This window comes from Excalfactoria chinensis, chromosome 8 (assembly GCF_039878825.1).
Source record: "Excalfactoria chinensis isolate bCotChi1 chromosome 8, bCotChi1.hap2, whole genome shotgun sequence".
Taxonomy (NCBI): domain Eukaryota; kingdom Metazoa; phylum Chordata; class Aves; order Galliformes; family Phasianidae; genus Excalfactoria; species Excalfactoria chinensis.
In genome coordinates, this window is record NC_092832.1 from 24,125,435 (window position 1) to 24,139,586 (window position 14,152).

General features: G+C 44.0%; 1 protein-coding gene across 1 annotated transcript in view; it reads left to right on the top strand.

Moving 5' to 3' along the window:
• PRKAA2 (protein kinase AMP-activated catalytic subunit alpha 2) overlaps positions 1 to 13,230 on the top strand; it is a 21,064-nt gene extending 7,834 nt beyond the window's left edge. The window contains exons 4-9 of the mRNA XM_072342860.1: positions 1,268 to 1,412; positions 2,187 to 2,274; positions 4,078 to 4,302; positions 5,623 to 6,124; positions 7,737 to 7,863; positions 8,160 to 13,230. Coding sequence (XP_072198961.1) covers positions 1,268 to 1,412; positions 2,187 to 2,274; positions 4,078 to 4,302; positions 5,623 to 6,124; positions 7,737 to 7,863; positions 8,160 to 8,398 — 1,326 coding nt within the window. The 3' untranslated portion in view covers positions 8,399 to 13,230. The remainder of the gene's footprint in view (positions 1 to 1,267; positions 1,413 to 2,186; positions 2,275 to 4,077; positions 4,303 to 5,622; positions 6,125 to 7,736; positions 7,864 to 8,159) is intronic.
• The last annotated feature ends 922 nt before the right edge of the window (positions 13,231 to 14,152 follow it).

Sequence of the window (14,152 nt, forward strand, 5' to 3'; positions counted from 1 at the left end):
ATCCTTGACTTGCACATAAGTTGTGTGCCGTTTTTTGTTCAGTGTTCCATGATGTATTTCGATATGCAAACCAAAATATTCAAGGTAATGTCTTGCTTAGTGAAGACATTTGGAAAACCACCATATCTTTTTAGTTTTTAGTTATAGGTTGCCTATCCAACCCCCTTGTTCAGCAGCAGATTTATGTGCATGCAGGGCATTGGATCAGGGGAGCACTCAGTGTGGTCTCCATCCCAGTCATTCTCCTCCTCCGGACTCCCCTTTGGCTCCTCATCACACTTTTTGAAGGCTTTTAAAGTATGTGGCTTATCTGAGCAGCATTTTCAAATGTTAGTATTCCTACTGGGTATAAACCATCTGAGGAGTAGGCTGAGTGCATGAAACATGATATTATGGTTATAGAGAAAATGACTGGTGGACATTCTTGTGGGTAGAAAGCAATCAGGGGGCTCAAACTGACATCCAAAACCATGCTTTAGGTGAAGGATCAGCCCAGTGTATATATCTTCTCTATACTATGAAAAGTCAATACGTTGTCCTAGGTTAGTGCACTGGTAGATGGAGCTAACTCCATTTACTTTTCTACATAGAGTTCCTATTTCTAGCTTATCTTGCTCATTTTGGATCTTTTCAGTGACCAATATGCATCCCATCTGAACTCCCGTGTTCAGAAACTAGTTTTCACACAGGCAAAAACAAAACTATCAGTTTCCTGGTCATTTTATATGTAGTTTTTCTATCTGTAGTATCATCGCTATATTCCACTTTTGGCTTTTCTTTTTCCCACCAAAGCAACCTTCTCCATTTGTCCATGAAGAACTGTTCTCCATGCTAACCTCTGTGGTGTTTTGACATGGTTAATGGGCATGGTGGTGATGGTTGGGCTAGATCATCTTTGAGGTCTTTCCCAACCATAATAATTCTGTGATTCTGCATACGCTGTGCAATAGAAATGGTCCCACTGGGAAACCAGTGCCTGATAGGTGGCACTAGTAGGCTCTCCTTGACAGCTCAGCCACATTTATTTTCTAATTTCACCTCGTTACCGTCAACTCTGGGCTATATCATTTGAAAACACTCACTCACAAGGGGGAAATCTATTTGCCAGGGGGAAATCTACTTTATTTGCTGCTCCTGGTTCCAGCATGGTCTCAAGCATGCTCTAATTTTATCTCCACACCGTGGAACACTTTTGGCTCTTTGCTAAGGCAAACCTCCCCTGCCCGGCCCCACATGCCTTCAGAACTGTTTCCCTTTGCATCTGTAGGTTGAAGAGGCGGAGGCTCGACGCCTTTTCCAGCAGATTCTCTCTGCAGTGGATTATTGTCACCGACACATGGTTGTCCACAGGGACCTGAAACCAGAGAACGTGCTGCTGGACGCACACATGAATGCGAAGATAGCCGATTTTGGTATGTGACCCCAACAGCATTCCAGAAATGCAGCCAGCTCCAAGCCGCTTGCTGGAGCGTGTCTGCGTAGCACGCCTTACAAAACCCAGAGTCTGTTTTCATAACCACTCTCAGTTTCTCTACCTGAAAAGCCCACAGTTATAAACACTGGCCTCTTAGCAAAAGCAGGGATTACTTATTGTAGGCTGCTTCTGTGCTCGCATTAATAATGGAGAAGCAAGGTCATTTGCAAATCTTCACTATGTTTCAGTATAATCACCCAATACAAGGCTTTAGCTAATTTATGTTTAAGACAGTCTCGGCGCAGTTAATTTCACAGTGAGTTGGCTGCATGTGTTTATTTTCATGTGTGTTCTCCTTAGTATGGCTGTGTGCCTTTGGCCACACTTCATTTTAGAAATGAGCAGTAACAAGAGTCTGTAAGTGGCATTACAGATTGAAACCCGACGTAAAAGCTGAGTTTCCAGCCCTGTTCTGTTCAGTCCTTTCTATCAGTGATAAATCCTTTTGAAGATTTACACATTTCACAGCCATTATGCTCTCTGAAGAGAACTCTCTCTTTTCTTCTATGGTAAAGAAAGAAGGTTCTGAGGTTTGCAACTCAGAGAAGCAAAGTTAGCTCAGAGTCAGTATTACTCGTTTGGAAAGAGTGAGAGCTGTAATTGCAAAGTGGTTCATAGGTGTCTACTTAGATTACATCAGATTTCCCCCTCTGCTTGCCGTATCTCTTCTCCCTGTCTGGATGTCAATACGTAGCCAACACCTTGTTTTTAGGATTGTCCAACATGATGTCTGATGGTGAATTTCTACGCACCAGCTGCGGTTCCCCGAATTATGCAGCCCCTGAAGTCATCTCTGGAAGGTAGGACATGCCACTTCCAATCATGTGAGTATGCGGTCTTTAAATTTGCTCTTGGGATTGGAACCAGCTTGTACTAAAGCAGCTGAGTGGTTCCAGCCGGTGTTTTGTCCCTGGGTGAGTCTACTGGAAATATCTGAAGGTCTTCTTGCTTGCTGTATTTCTCAATGTCTGTACTAGCAAAACATGTTTTGCTAAAGATGTTTACTTTGGAGGAATTATTAACAGCAGATGTTTACTGTGTACATTGCTAATTAAAGGGAATGAAAATTACTCTTTGGATGCAGTCACTGAGGCTTCAGAAAGATAGGCTTTTCCAGGCCACCCCTCTCTCTCCTGCCCACCTATGTAAAACACAGTGTTAATGAGGAAAACCACTCATTAAGCGAGCAATCAGCTTAATCACTTCCCTACTCTGCTAGACCCTTGCATTGAAAATCCTTGTCTTCGGGTCCCTTAACTCTCAGGCTTATGTTCATGCCAGCAGGTTCAGTGGTGGTAGCTTTGTCTTGAACTGATGAATTGAACTGACAGAACTGCAGAGCAGTGGCATCTCTCAGCTGTGTCCTGTCCAGCTGCAGCAGCTGTTTGGAACAGGGCATTTTGAACATAGGCTTTAGGGCTGAATTCAGTCTTGGCCCCATTGATATGGTCATGCCACCTCCCATGTTTTACTGTTGAGAACCTGAATTGCATTGATTTCCCTAACTCTCTCTGTAAAAGCATAATGCAGTTTACAAATACAGATCTTTGAATTTACAGTCCTCTGCATGTTCCTTTGGACTGCCCATAGCCTTAGCATCCACTCCATCCTTTTGAACCATCCTTTGCATGAGAGCTAGTTTTCATAACCTGGTATGTCTGCCTATAGCTTTCAAACCCAACCTTTCGTTTAATGTTGTGATGATGACTGTTTTATGCCTGTTTACACAGGCGCATGTGTTGGCAGAGTATCCTAGGAACTAGACCAGCATCCAAAAAGCCTGTTGTGACTACAGTTCTACATATGAAAGCAAGTAAATCCTCATTGACAAGGAGGGGCACAAAGCCAGAAACTCTACAGTGATTCAAGAAAATATTATTCCCATATATGTTTTGTAATAAAGGCCAAAACCACATATATATTTTTTTCAGTTCATATAGGAGACAGAGAGGAACAACCTGCCATCTCCACCAGGGGTAAATGTGCTGCTGGAGGTGGATATAGCTGAGCTCCTCCCAGGGAAGGTGCAGTATGTGAGACCTTGTGTTTCAGCATCATGAAAGTGCACCCCATTTGGGTATCCAAGAGTAGTCACCAACTCCCAGAATCTCTGAGAAATCAGCACTTTCAGCAAAAAGCAATGAACAAACAAATCAAGCAGGCAAGCAGCAGCAAAACCCATATATTTGGGGTATCCTGACTTGGTGATGCCAGGAAGCACATTAACAGCTTGTCGGAAGCTGGAGCTCTTGCATACCAGCACACAAACTTCAACTGAAAATAAACACTCAAGAGATATAGTATCTGCTGCTGTTTAATCTGCCTCTGAGTGAATAGAAACTGCTGGCTGAGTCCCCCAGCCTCGGGGGCAAGGAAGCAAGCAGCCTGGCAGAGCTCCTGGAAATGTAGATTTGGGCTTTTTGTTGGGTCTGGTGGAGGTGCTCATATTCCTGTTTCATGCATCACGAAGGAGCGTGATCAACTAAAAGCAGCTCTGCGTCATTCCCCATCACCCTCGGGTAGGTTTTTGGCTTAGGCAGCCCAAGGATGCAGAGAGGAATGGGAAGGGTTGTGACCCATTTCTTCTCCTCTGCTTCACACAGGCTGTATGCTGGCCCAGAGGTGGACATCTGGAGCTGTGGTGTCATCCTCTATGCCCTCCTCTGTGGCACTTTGCCCTTCGATGATGAGCACGTGCCCACCCTCTTCAAGAAGATCCGGGGAGGTGTGTTTTACATCCCCGAGTACCTCAATCGCTCCGTTGCCACTCTGCTCATGCACATGCTGCAGGTTGACCCTCTCAAGCGTGCAACCATCAAGGACATCAGGTCAGCCCACCGTATGGTTTGTAGGAGTTGTCAGTTAATCCAGCTGAGTTTGGTCCTAAGGGATTTAAGGAGCCCGCCTGAACCCTTCTGTGCCAATGGTGAGGCGAGTGCTGCCAGTTGGTGGTGGGTTATGATGAACATGGGATTGGCAACTTCATTTCTCAGTGGCTTCACTAATTCAAGTGAAAATTGGCAATAGGTAGCTTCCTGCAACTTATATGCAGATAATTCTATCTTACTACATTATAAAATAGCCTCAAAAATCTCTTAGTAGTGCTTAACAAAACCAGCTCTCACACAATATTCCTAAGAACTCTATATTGGCCAGCTGTTTTTCAGTACTTTATTTCAAGCACATCTCCCTTTGGATAGCTGTTTAGAATAAAAGTGTTGTCATTACACTTGCTGTCTATCCAATAATAAAGGAAGAGGAACACAAGAATTACTAGCTAAAACGTCAGACACAGTTTAAAATGTCAGCATATGTCTTTAAATGAGGCATTTCTTCTGTAGTCAGTGACTGTACTACCCATGAAAAGGAACAATGGCACTTAAGCAGATATTTATGCCTTCAGATATCATGACACGTTCGTGAATGGTAACAGGGCTTTGAATGTTTCACAAACTGAGTAATTTTTTACATGTTTATCTTGTGAAAGTGGAGTCCCTTATGTATTCTGTGGAATTTATAGTAGCCATTACTATAACATGCTTTAGCAGGGGGTTGGGCTGGATCATCTCCAGAGCTCCCTTCCAACTCCTATAGTTCTGTGATTACATGTAGCTGGAGTGCTAAGCATATACATAAACATCACAAGTACTTACAGGACATCATGGATTGTTAATACTTTTGCAATTGATGGCCTGAATTTAACCATTCGAATAGGATCTGAACTATAAATGCCATTTAAACTTCGCGAGTCCAGAAGAGCAGGAGATTTAATTGTATGTTAGAGCAGCAGCATGCATGCCAAGATTACCATTGATAGGCGGCACCTATAGCTGAGGCTTGCACTGGCATTTACCCACTTAATTACCATTGACTTCATTGTAAACTGGTGGGAGTAGTGGGCCTAGTTAGCTTTGAAATATAAGAAGTACATAAGGATATTAGAGAGCATCCAAAGGAAGGCCGCAAAGATGGTGACATGTCTGGAGGGCAAGGTATATGAGGAGTGGCTGAGGTCCTGTAGTTTGTTCAGCCCAGAGCAGAGAAGGCTGAGGGAAGGCTTTGTGGTGGCTACAGCTCCACAAAGGATATTCCACGACTCCTCTATGAAGTGGTGTGGCTGATGTTGGCCCCTCTTTGCCTTTCCCAAGGGAACACGAGTGGTTTAAGGAGGAGCTGCCCAGCTACCTCTTCCCAGAGGACCCTTCCTACGATGCCACCGTCATTGATGACGACGCAGTTCGGGAGGTCTGCGAGAAGTTTGAGTGCACTGAGTCAGAAGTGATGAACAGTCTGTACAGCGGCGACCCCCAGGACCAACTAGCGGTTGCCTACCACCTTGTCATCGACAACCGGAGGATCATGAACCAAGCCAGTGAATTCTACCTAGCCTCCAGCCCCCCAACTGGCTCCTTTATGGACGACTCCATGCACATCCCTCCCGGTGTAAAGCCACACCCCGAGCGGATGCCACCCTTGATAGCAGACAGCCCCAAGGCACGCTGCCCTTTGGATGCACTCAACACCACCAAGCCCAAACCTCTGACTGTCAAAAAGGCCAAGTGGCACCTGGGGATCCGCAGCCAGAGCAAGCCCTATGACATTATGGCCGAGGTGTACCGAGCTATGAAGCAGTTGGATTTTGAGTGGAAGGTAGGAAATGTGCTTTGGGGAAGTTTAAAATGTTTTTTGTTTTTTATTATTATTATAACTTGAGTTGATTGGCGAGGTCAGTCTATATATGGTCTCAGCCTCAGCTGTTTCCAAACAAATGCCCACAAGATGTTCTGTATCTGTGCCATTTATTTGTGGCGTGAATAAGAGTGTGTTTTGTTTTTTTTTCCCGGAATGCCCTAAGCCTCTGTCTGGAAAGATAATTCTGTCTTGTTTAGCTGCAGGGATAAGAGGAGCTGGTCACATTTCTAATTTTAGTGGCTAATTCCCTGCGAGGTCATCTCGAGTGCTCCCAAGAAAAGCATCTCCCGTTATTTCTGCTTGGGTCATAGTAGTTGCATGTCCTGAAATGGCACAATACATGTCTCCTTGTTTCTACTTATGTGGTGGATTCACACTGGTGGGCAGCTAAGCTCTACCTTGCTGCTCTCTCAATCTCCATCTTCAAAAGAACTAGAGAGAAAATTCAGTGAGAAAAGCTCTTGGACTGAGATGAGGACAGGGAGATCACTCACCAATTACTGTCACAGGTAAAGCTGTCTCAGCTCTTCTCTAAAACTCAGTGCAGTCATAGGTACGAGCTCTCCTGGCCTTTCACAGTAGCCTTGTGCAAGCATCAGGATCAAGAAAAGGAGAATTTCTGCTCAGATATTCATCACCGGAGTCAATATCCTCCTTACTCCATGTCCAGAGGGTTTTTGCTGTGTGGATGTCTTCAGCTCTTGGTTAATGCCCAAATTTTGTGCCTGTACATCTTTAAAACCTTGTATGTCCTCCTTGTTATGTATTTAAAGATAAGTAGCACCCAGAACCTGATTTCATGGCACCATCGAGGAGATGGACGGTCTCCAGATGCACATGCCTACAAGAGCCAGACATTTGTAGGCTGAATGGTTTTACAGGGAGCTAACAAACCTAACGTATTTCTGGTATGACTCCACAGACTGATTCAACCAAGTGCCTTTATGTAGGAGCTTATTTTATACGAGGAGGTTTCACAGCAATCTTTCACATCCTAAGAATAACTTCAGGCGTGACTCTTCGCTTTGGCATCAGTGCCACCGCTTCATAAATATAGCACTGCGAATAGATCTCATTGCGAATGAGATGCAGCAGATTGTGGGGTGGGAAGTGGTGGGAGAAAATGTGTAGCACAGCTCAAGACTGATTGACGAACACTGTGTTTAGTTGTGCTGATGGGAGAGGCTATGATTCTCCACCATCCATCCTGCCTGGCTTTCCCAAGCATGGCCCTGGTATATGGGCCTGGGAGTCAATTCTGGCTTGTTTGGCCATTGCTGCCATTGAGGGAACAACAATGTTGGTTTGGTGCCTTAAGGAGAGGCTGCAACAGCTTCATCTGCCAGCAGGGCTGGTGAATCAGAGCCCCAAGAATTGTTCTCCAAACACAACTGTAAGAGGAAATAGGAGAGGAAGCAATTTGCTTAATTTTTAAAGATTTGTTCTTTCTAAAAATGGGGTTTTTTCTTTCTCTGTCAAAAGGTGTCTTGCTAGTCTTTAAAATAAAAGGAAAGCAATGTTGTTCTTCTTGCATTGAATGGTATTCCATAAAGCTGGTTACCCATTGCAGGTGGTGAACTCCTACCACCTCAGAGTGCGTCGGAAGAACCCGGTGACGGGCAATTATGTGAAAATGAGTCTGCAGCTGTACCAGGTGGACAACCGCAGCTACCTCCTGGACTTCAAAAGCATCGATGGTAAGCAGTAATGGATGCACCGTGAGATGTAGAACACATAAAACAGCAAGCTTGGATGTTTTGAGGAAAAATAATATTTCTTTCAGTTCCTGAATGCTTTTGTAGCATGTGATGCTGTTTCAAGTCACTTAGACTCATAATCATAGAATATCCCAAGTTGGAAGAAACCCACACTGAGTCTGATTCCTAAATCCCTTCTGATCCATTTGTCTCCACTACTGTTACCAGTTCCTTAGTAAAGGGATACCAAACTAATGCTGTTACAATTATTTCTTGCTTTTTCTATTGCCTTGCAGACGAGGTGATGGAGCAGAGGTCTGGCTCATCCACCCCACAGCGGTCGTGCTCAGCTGCTGGCTTGCACCGGCCAAGACTGAGCATTGATGCTGCAGCAGCCACTGAGTGCCAGTCACTGATGGGGTCCCTGAGTGGTTCCTTTGTGGGCAGCATCTCCTCAGTGCCCCCACGCCTGGGCAGCCACACCATGGACTTCTTCGAGATGTGTGCCAGCCTGATCATGGCTCTGGCTCGCTGAGCCAGGCACCGGACTCCCAGCACATGGCATTGCACTGTGAGGACCAGCTCCAACATGGCCGTTCTGTTGTTCTTCTGCTTCCTTCCTTCTCCTCACCACTCCACAGCCTGCGGCGCAGAACCAGTTCCTCTGTTGAAAGATCCCAAGTGCACTCAAAGGATACAGCCTCTCAAACAAGGCATTGAGGAAATCAGGAATTATTTTGTTTCACTCATTAGACCGGAGTGAAATACATGTGAGCTTTTCTATCCTGAACCCAATGGAATACGTGGGCAGGGCTGTAAAGTAGCAAACACATCATTGACTTTTGGTAGAGAACTCCCTCCTGGTTGATCCTGAATTTACAGAGCCATGGGCAAGCATTTCTTTTCACAACACATGTTGGTTCAGGTTGTACCTCCCATACAGTCCAAAGCAGGGGGAGGAAAATTCACCCAAAATCAAGCAGCTGCTGCATGTACCATCCCACCCTCTGTTCTTTTTCCCCTACTAAAGAAGGGTGAGGAGTGGCACGTGCAAAGCTCCTGTTGCAGACATGGGGCAGGATGCTGCTGAGTCCCCCAGATCTGGCTCTCTGCGTCACGGCTTCGGTGCGCTTACCTCTCATCTTTCCCATAGGAAGATTTTCCCATTGCCACCACCCCAAAATCTCTGCCAAAGCTGACTGCCTTCACCTGCCAAGGATCCGAGAATGAAGAGCTCTGCTGTCCTGATGCAGAACTGGTTGGGACCTTGCTGTGACATGGAGAAGGCAGGGATATCACAAACATTTCACTGTTCCTTTGCTACTGGCTGTCCAAAGGATAGGGTTTTATATTTCGAGACAAACTATGAGGATTTTTCAGGTTAAAATTCTTGCTATTTGAGGGTAAGCTCTAGTGCATGTGTGGCAATTTCTTTGTTTAAAAGAATTATTACTTCTCATTGCATAGGCTCAATCTAATGGACAGCGTTGGCATCTGCTTGGCTTTGCTACGATATTTAGTTCCATTTACTTGATTGCAAAGGAACTTAATAGTCTGATCAGTCAAGGAACAAATGCTTTATGAAAACTTTGCCAAAAAGTTCTGCGAGGGTTGTTTTCTTCCTTTTCTGGTTTTGTTTTAAGAAACAAAAGATAGGAGAACATTAGCAATGTTGCTGGTCCCAGGTATGCAGTCATTCAACTTTAAAAACAACCCCAAACTCATCATTTTGATAGTTCTTATGTCCCTAGAAGTTTTTTTTTGCTAAGAATTGTGTTTGTTTGTTTGTTTTTTTTTTTTTGTACAGTTGCACTTTAATTTATACTTCTGAAAGTTTCTATAAGCAGCAAGGAGGAGAATGACACATCCAACCTTTTGTACTAATTGTTTTAGGTACTGAAGACAAATACGGGGTATTTTTGCCATCTACTGGCAGATAAGTGGACATTTTTCAGTGTGAAGTCCCCTTTTTTTAAGAACACAAAATTGCCTTACTTTTGTTACAGATGACATTTCGATTCTCACTAGTTTGTATTTCCAGCTCGTTTTATCAGAAGCCGCACAAAGTAGAAACCTGCCAAAAAAGCATCAGTTTTGCTGTTGAGTTCTTGCATGCGGAATCCAACACAGCAGTGTTTGGATTACAAACAGCAGAACAATCTTGTTTTTAAAGGAAACACTGGAAATCTTTGTATTAATCCTAGGTTTTGTAACGGGTTTTTCTTATATTATTGTTATGAGATAAATACCACTGGGTAGAGGACAGCTTTGGTAGTGTACCTGGTGGGCGTCATGCAATGTGCATCTCCTGTGCTCCAGTAGGGGCAAGAATGGAGAATCCAGACTCTTGCATACAAAAGAACCACTTACAATCAAATCTGAGCAGTGTCCAGCTCCATAGCAGCTTTCAGATCAGCACTGAGATGCCAGCCCAGCCAGGCAAGCAGCATGGGATCCTTTGGAAAGGAGAAGGAGAGGGTGGCCAAGTGGCCAGGAGAACAGTCAGAAATTTAGGAGTACCCCTGCTGTGAAACATGTTTGAATATAAAAGACCATTCAATCATCACTCATACTTCAGCATCTTGTCAAGGTGCTTGTCTTGGAAACAAGTGTGGCCTGGCTGATAACGTGTTTGTGCAGAGCATGTAAGGATGGATGTCTTGCCTTAAAACTGCCCTTGTCCTCCCCAGCAGGACTAGTGGTGTTCAACAGCAGCACATCCCCCAGGAAGGAATATTTGCTTCCTGGAGGCAGGTGGGATTTTTGAGTGGGGGATGAGACCCCGGGGCACTTTGAGATTTAGAATCATAGAATCGCCAAGGTTGAAAAAGACCTGCAAGATCATCTAGTCCGATGATCCATTTACTGCCTATATTTCCTCTCTAAACCAAGTCCTGTTGTACAACGTCTGTATGTTTTTTGAACACCAGAAATGGGTCTTCTCAGACCCATACAAACACTAACTAATCTATGGATTTGCAAAACCCATCCTGCCAAGGCAATAAGAGTGCGTCAGTACTCCAGACAAATGCCACCAGAGGCACTGCAGCAAGGGGTCAAGCCATGCCAGGTGGTCTCTATGTTCTCCTGCCCAGGACCTCCTTGGTGAACAGCTCAGATTAAGCTGTCCATTAAACAGCCTTACCCGTGTCCACTCCAAGTTTTGAGGTGTTTGGAGAAGTTTCACTCTTTTTCTTTTTAACTTTGGAACAGGCTGTTTTCTGGTTCCCAGCTGCTACAAAGCTATCAACCTCCAATTATACTTTTTGGAGTAAAAGTTTCATTTGTACACTGTTACACTGTGGTCCGTTTTTTGAGTTACTGGTACATGCACAACCGCCAGGAAAAGCAGGATGTATGATATATATTGGAACTAAACAAACTTGAATTCTTCCAAGTGCAATTCCTCACAAACCACTGACAGCTGTGCTTTGCAAGCCACAGATTCACCCTAACATCGCTTCAGCCCAACTAGGAGAGTGACAAAATGCAAAGGACAGAGTTCAGCATTAACCTCCAGCTTCTGGATGGGTTGATTCAGAAACAGCTCGTACTGTACTGTTGGCAAACAAATTTATGCACTACAAATGCAGGGCCATTTGGCTTCCAGGAGCTGTGCAGGCAGAGGCGGGGGGAGTTTTCTTCTTTCATAGGTCTGAAATGCACAGTCAGCATGTGTGTCCTGATCATGCATCCAAGCAAAGGGATGCAGGCAGGGTTGTACAAAAAATGAAGCAACTGGTTTGTAACTGTGGTATGTACATTTTTTGTGTGTGTGTGTGTGATTATAATGCCAATTCACAGCAGAATAGATGAAGTTCGAAGAAAATAACTGTTCTGTCTACTCCCTTTCATGTTACTGCTCCTTATCATCAGTCATCTTTTGTGCATCCATGTAGAAGGAAGAGTCTCCAGCGCAGGACATGAACTCGTGCCTTCCCCACATGTTAGGGCTCCTGGAAGCTGCAGGTTCCCATGGTGCACGAACCCCACAGCTCATGCAGAGTCATACTGGTGAGACCTGCAGGCCGTGTGCCTAAATACTTGAAGTACCATTTGCTGTGCAGTTTTTAGCTTCACCCTGTTACTGGTTCAGGGGAAGGGGAGAAAAAGAATCTCCCATCAACCCACTTCCAACGAGCCATACAAATCCCTGCTCCAGCTTCTGTATTGTTTTCACTGGAATGTTTTAGGATCCATCTTTTGTGTAGCTGTTATGGTCACCTCTCTTCGGGTCCTACTTTGGCATGGGCTCTCCACTCCTTTGGCTTTCTGAGCCCTTCTTGTGTGAATTTCTCTTTTATTTACAAAATGGAAACAACCTCCTGCACATCTGAATTTTCAGTCCGTCTCTCAGACATGGGTTTAGCAGTTCATAGAATCACTGAGGCTGGAAAAGACCTCCAAGATCATAGAATCATAGAATGACTCAGGTTGAAAAAGAACTTAAAGAGCACTGAGTCCAACCACAACCAAAACAACAAGACCATACAATCGTTCACCTACCACCAATATTCCCACTAAACCACATCCCTTAATACAACATCTAGAATTTTCCTAAACACCTCCACAAATAAACAAATAAAGTCACTAAAGTAGTCTCTTTCCAACAAAAAGCCTTGGAATTCCTGCTGAAGCTGCCTTAATTTAAAGACAAAATCAAACTTAATTTGTAAGACTCATCTCTACACTTTTGTTTTTGAATTTGCCATATTTATCCTCATCTCTCACTAAGCTGTGAAGTAGGCACTGTAGACATGGTAATATATATTCTCGTTGCTGAAAGCATGTTCATGTATTTTGTATCATGTTATATTCATGCATTTTGTACCTCAGTGCATTTGTGGTTTGTTTTTTTCAAGCTCAACGCAAAACTGAAACCCAGGATGACTGTAGTGCCACGTCCCAGCAGCCAGGGGCAGACAATCCTCACCTCCACAGGACAGGAGCCAGAATGGCCCATTGTAATGTTTTGGTTTGTTTGTACTGCAAAGAGTATTGATGATTTTTCTTCTGTTAAGGTACTGAACTGTAAAAGCTCTGAGCAGCAACATCTCTTCAGACATGCCACTGATACGAAGCTCAGAACAATACTGAGGTCTATGACTCCTCCGCCTTTCTAAGCTGTTAGGGAAAGTGTTGTTGACCAAGTCACTGAAATTGACATTAATGTCCAGCTATAGCCGTGGTGGAAGGGCACAGAGCCTGGGTTCAGTTTTGTCCTTTGTGCAAGTAACTGTGCATTAGATAATCACAAAGAAGCCTTTTACCTTCTGTTGATGGTGTGGAAAGTGGTTCTCAGTGTACTACACTGCATGCGATAGCTGTCTCTGTGGTTGACATTTGCACTTTAATAAACTCAGAGATAAAAAGAGACAAAAGTATTCAATTCTTTCAACTAATGGAGCTTGACAAAAGGACAGGAAAGAGGGTTAAAATACATACAAGCGTAACAAAAGCAGCTTCCCTGAGCCAGAATACACATCCTGAGCCATCAGTTTTAGCATGCATCCAATGGAGCTGAGGGACCTGATTGACATAGCACCAAGAGAATATTTTAAAGATGATTTGCAAAAACAATCCTTCATTGCAGAAAGAAAGAACTTGGAGGATAATTTAGGGCTAGTTTATGTACGCCTGTGATACAAATCCCATTAAAGACCAAAGCTGCAGTGAGCACTCCAGCATCATCCCTATCTGCACTCTCCTCTAATCACAATTCTTGTGATACAACCAGCTTGATGAAATTCCAGTTCTCCCTTGGATTGAACAAATTGGAAATGCAGAGTGATTTTCATTTCGAGAAGAGATGTGGAGGAACAGGGTTTACAATGCACATGCAAATTGCTTTAAGTTTTGATTTGTTCAGGATAAAGTAGAAAGGCTATTAAAAAAATGAGAGAAAAAAAAAGGAAGACTTCAATTTCCTAAATAGCATCTTGACCTAAGTATATCCAATCTGTGGTTTAATCAAGGAAATCTAATCCAAATTGCTGGATGCAAAGCATTTCATATTGTCTTAAGCCAACTCATATCAACTGCTTTCCCTCCGTACACGTGCTGGAATCCACCCATGAAAAATACAGAACAAATGCATTGCAAGGCTTTCTTGCATCAAGCAAACTGCTTGCTGCAGCCAACAGCATTGCAAATATTTGTGCTTCACCACGATGGAAGAGACTTGCAGCACACATGGCATCATTAACAGAGGTAGCATTGGACAGGGAGGAGGGCAAAAAGGCAATCAGGAGTTTTCCCAATGGGATCAGCCCTAAACGTGGCCATGGAG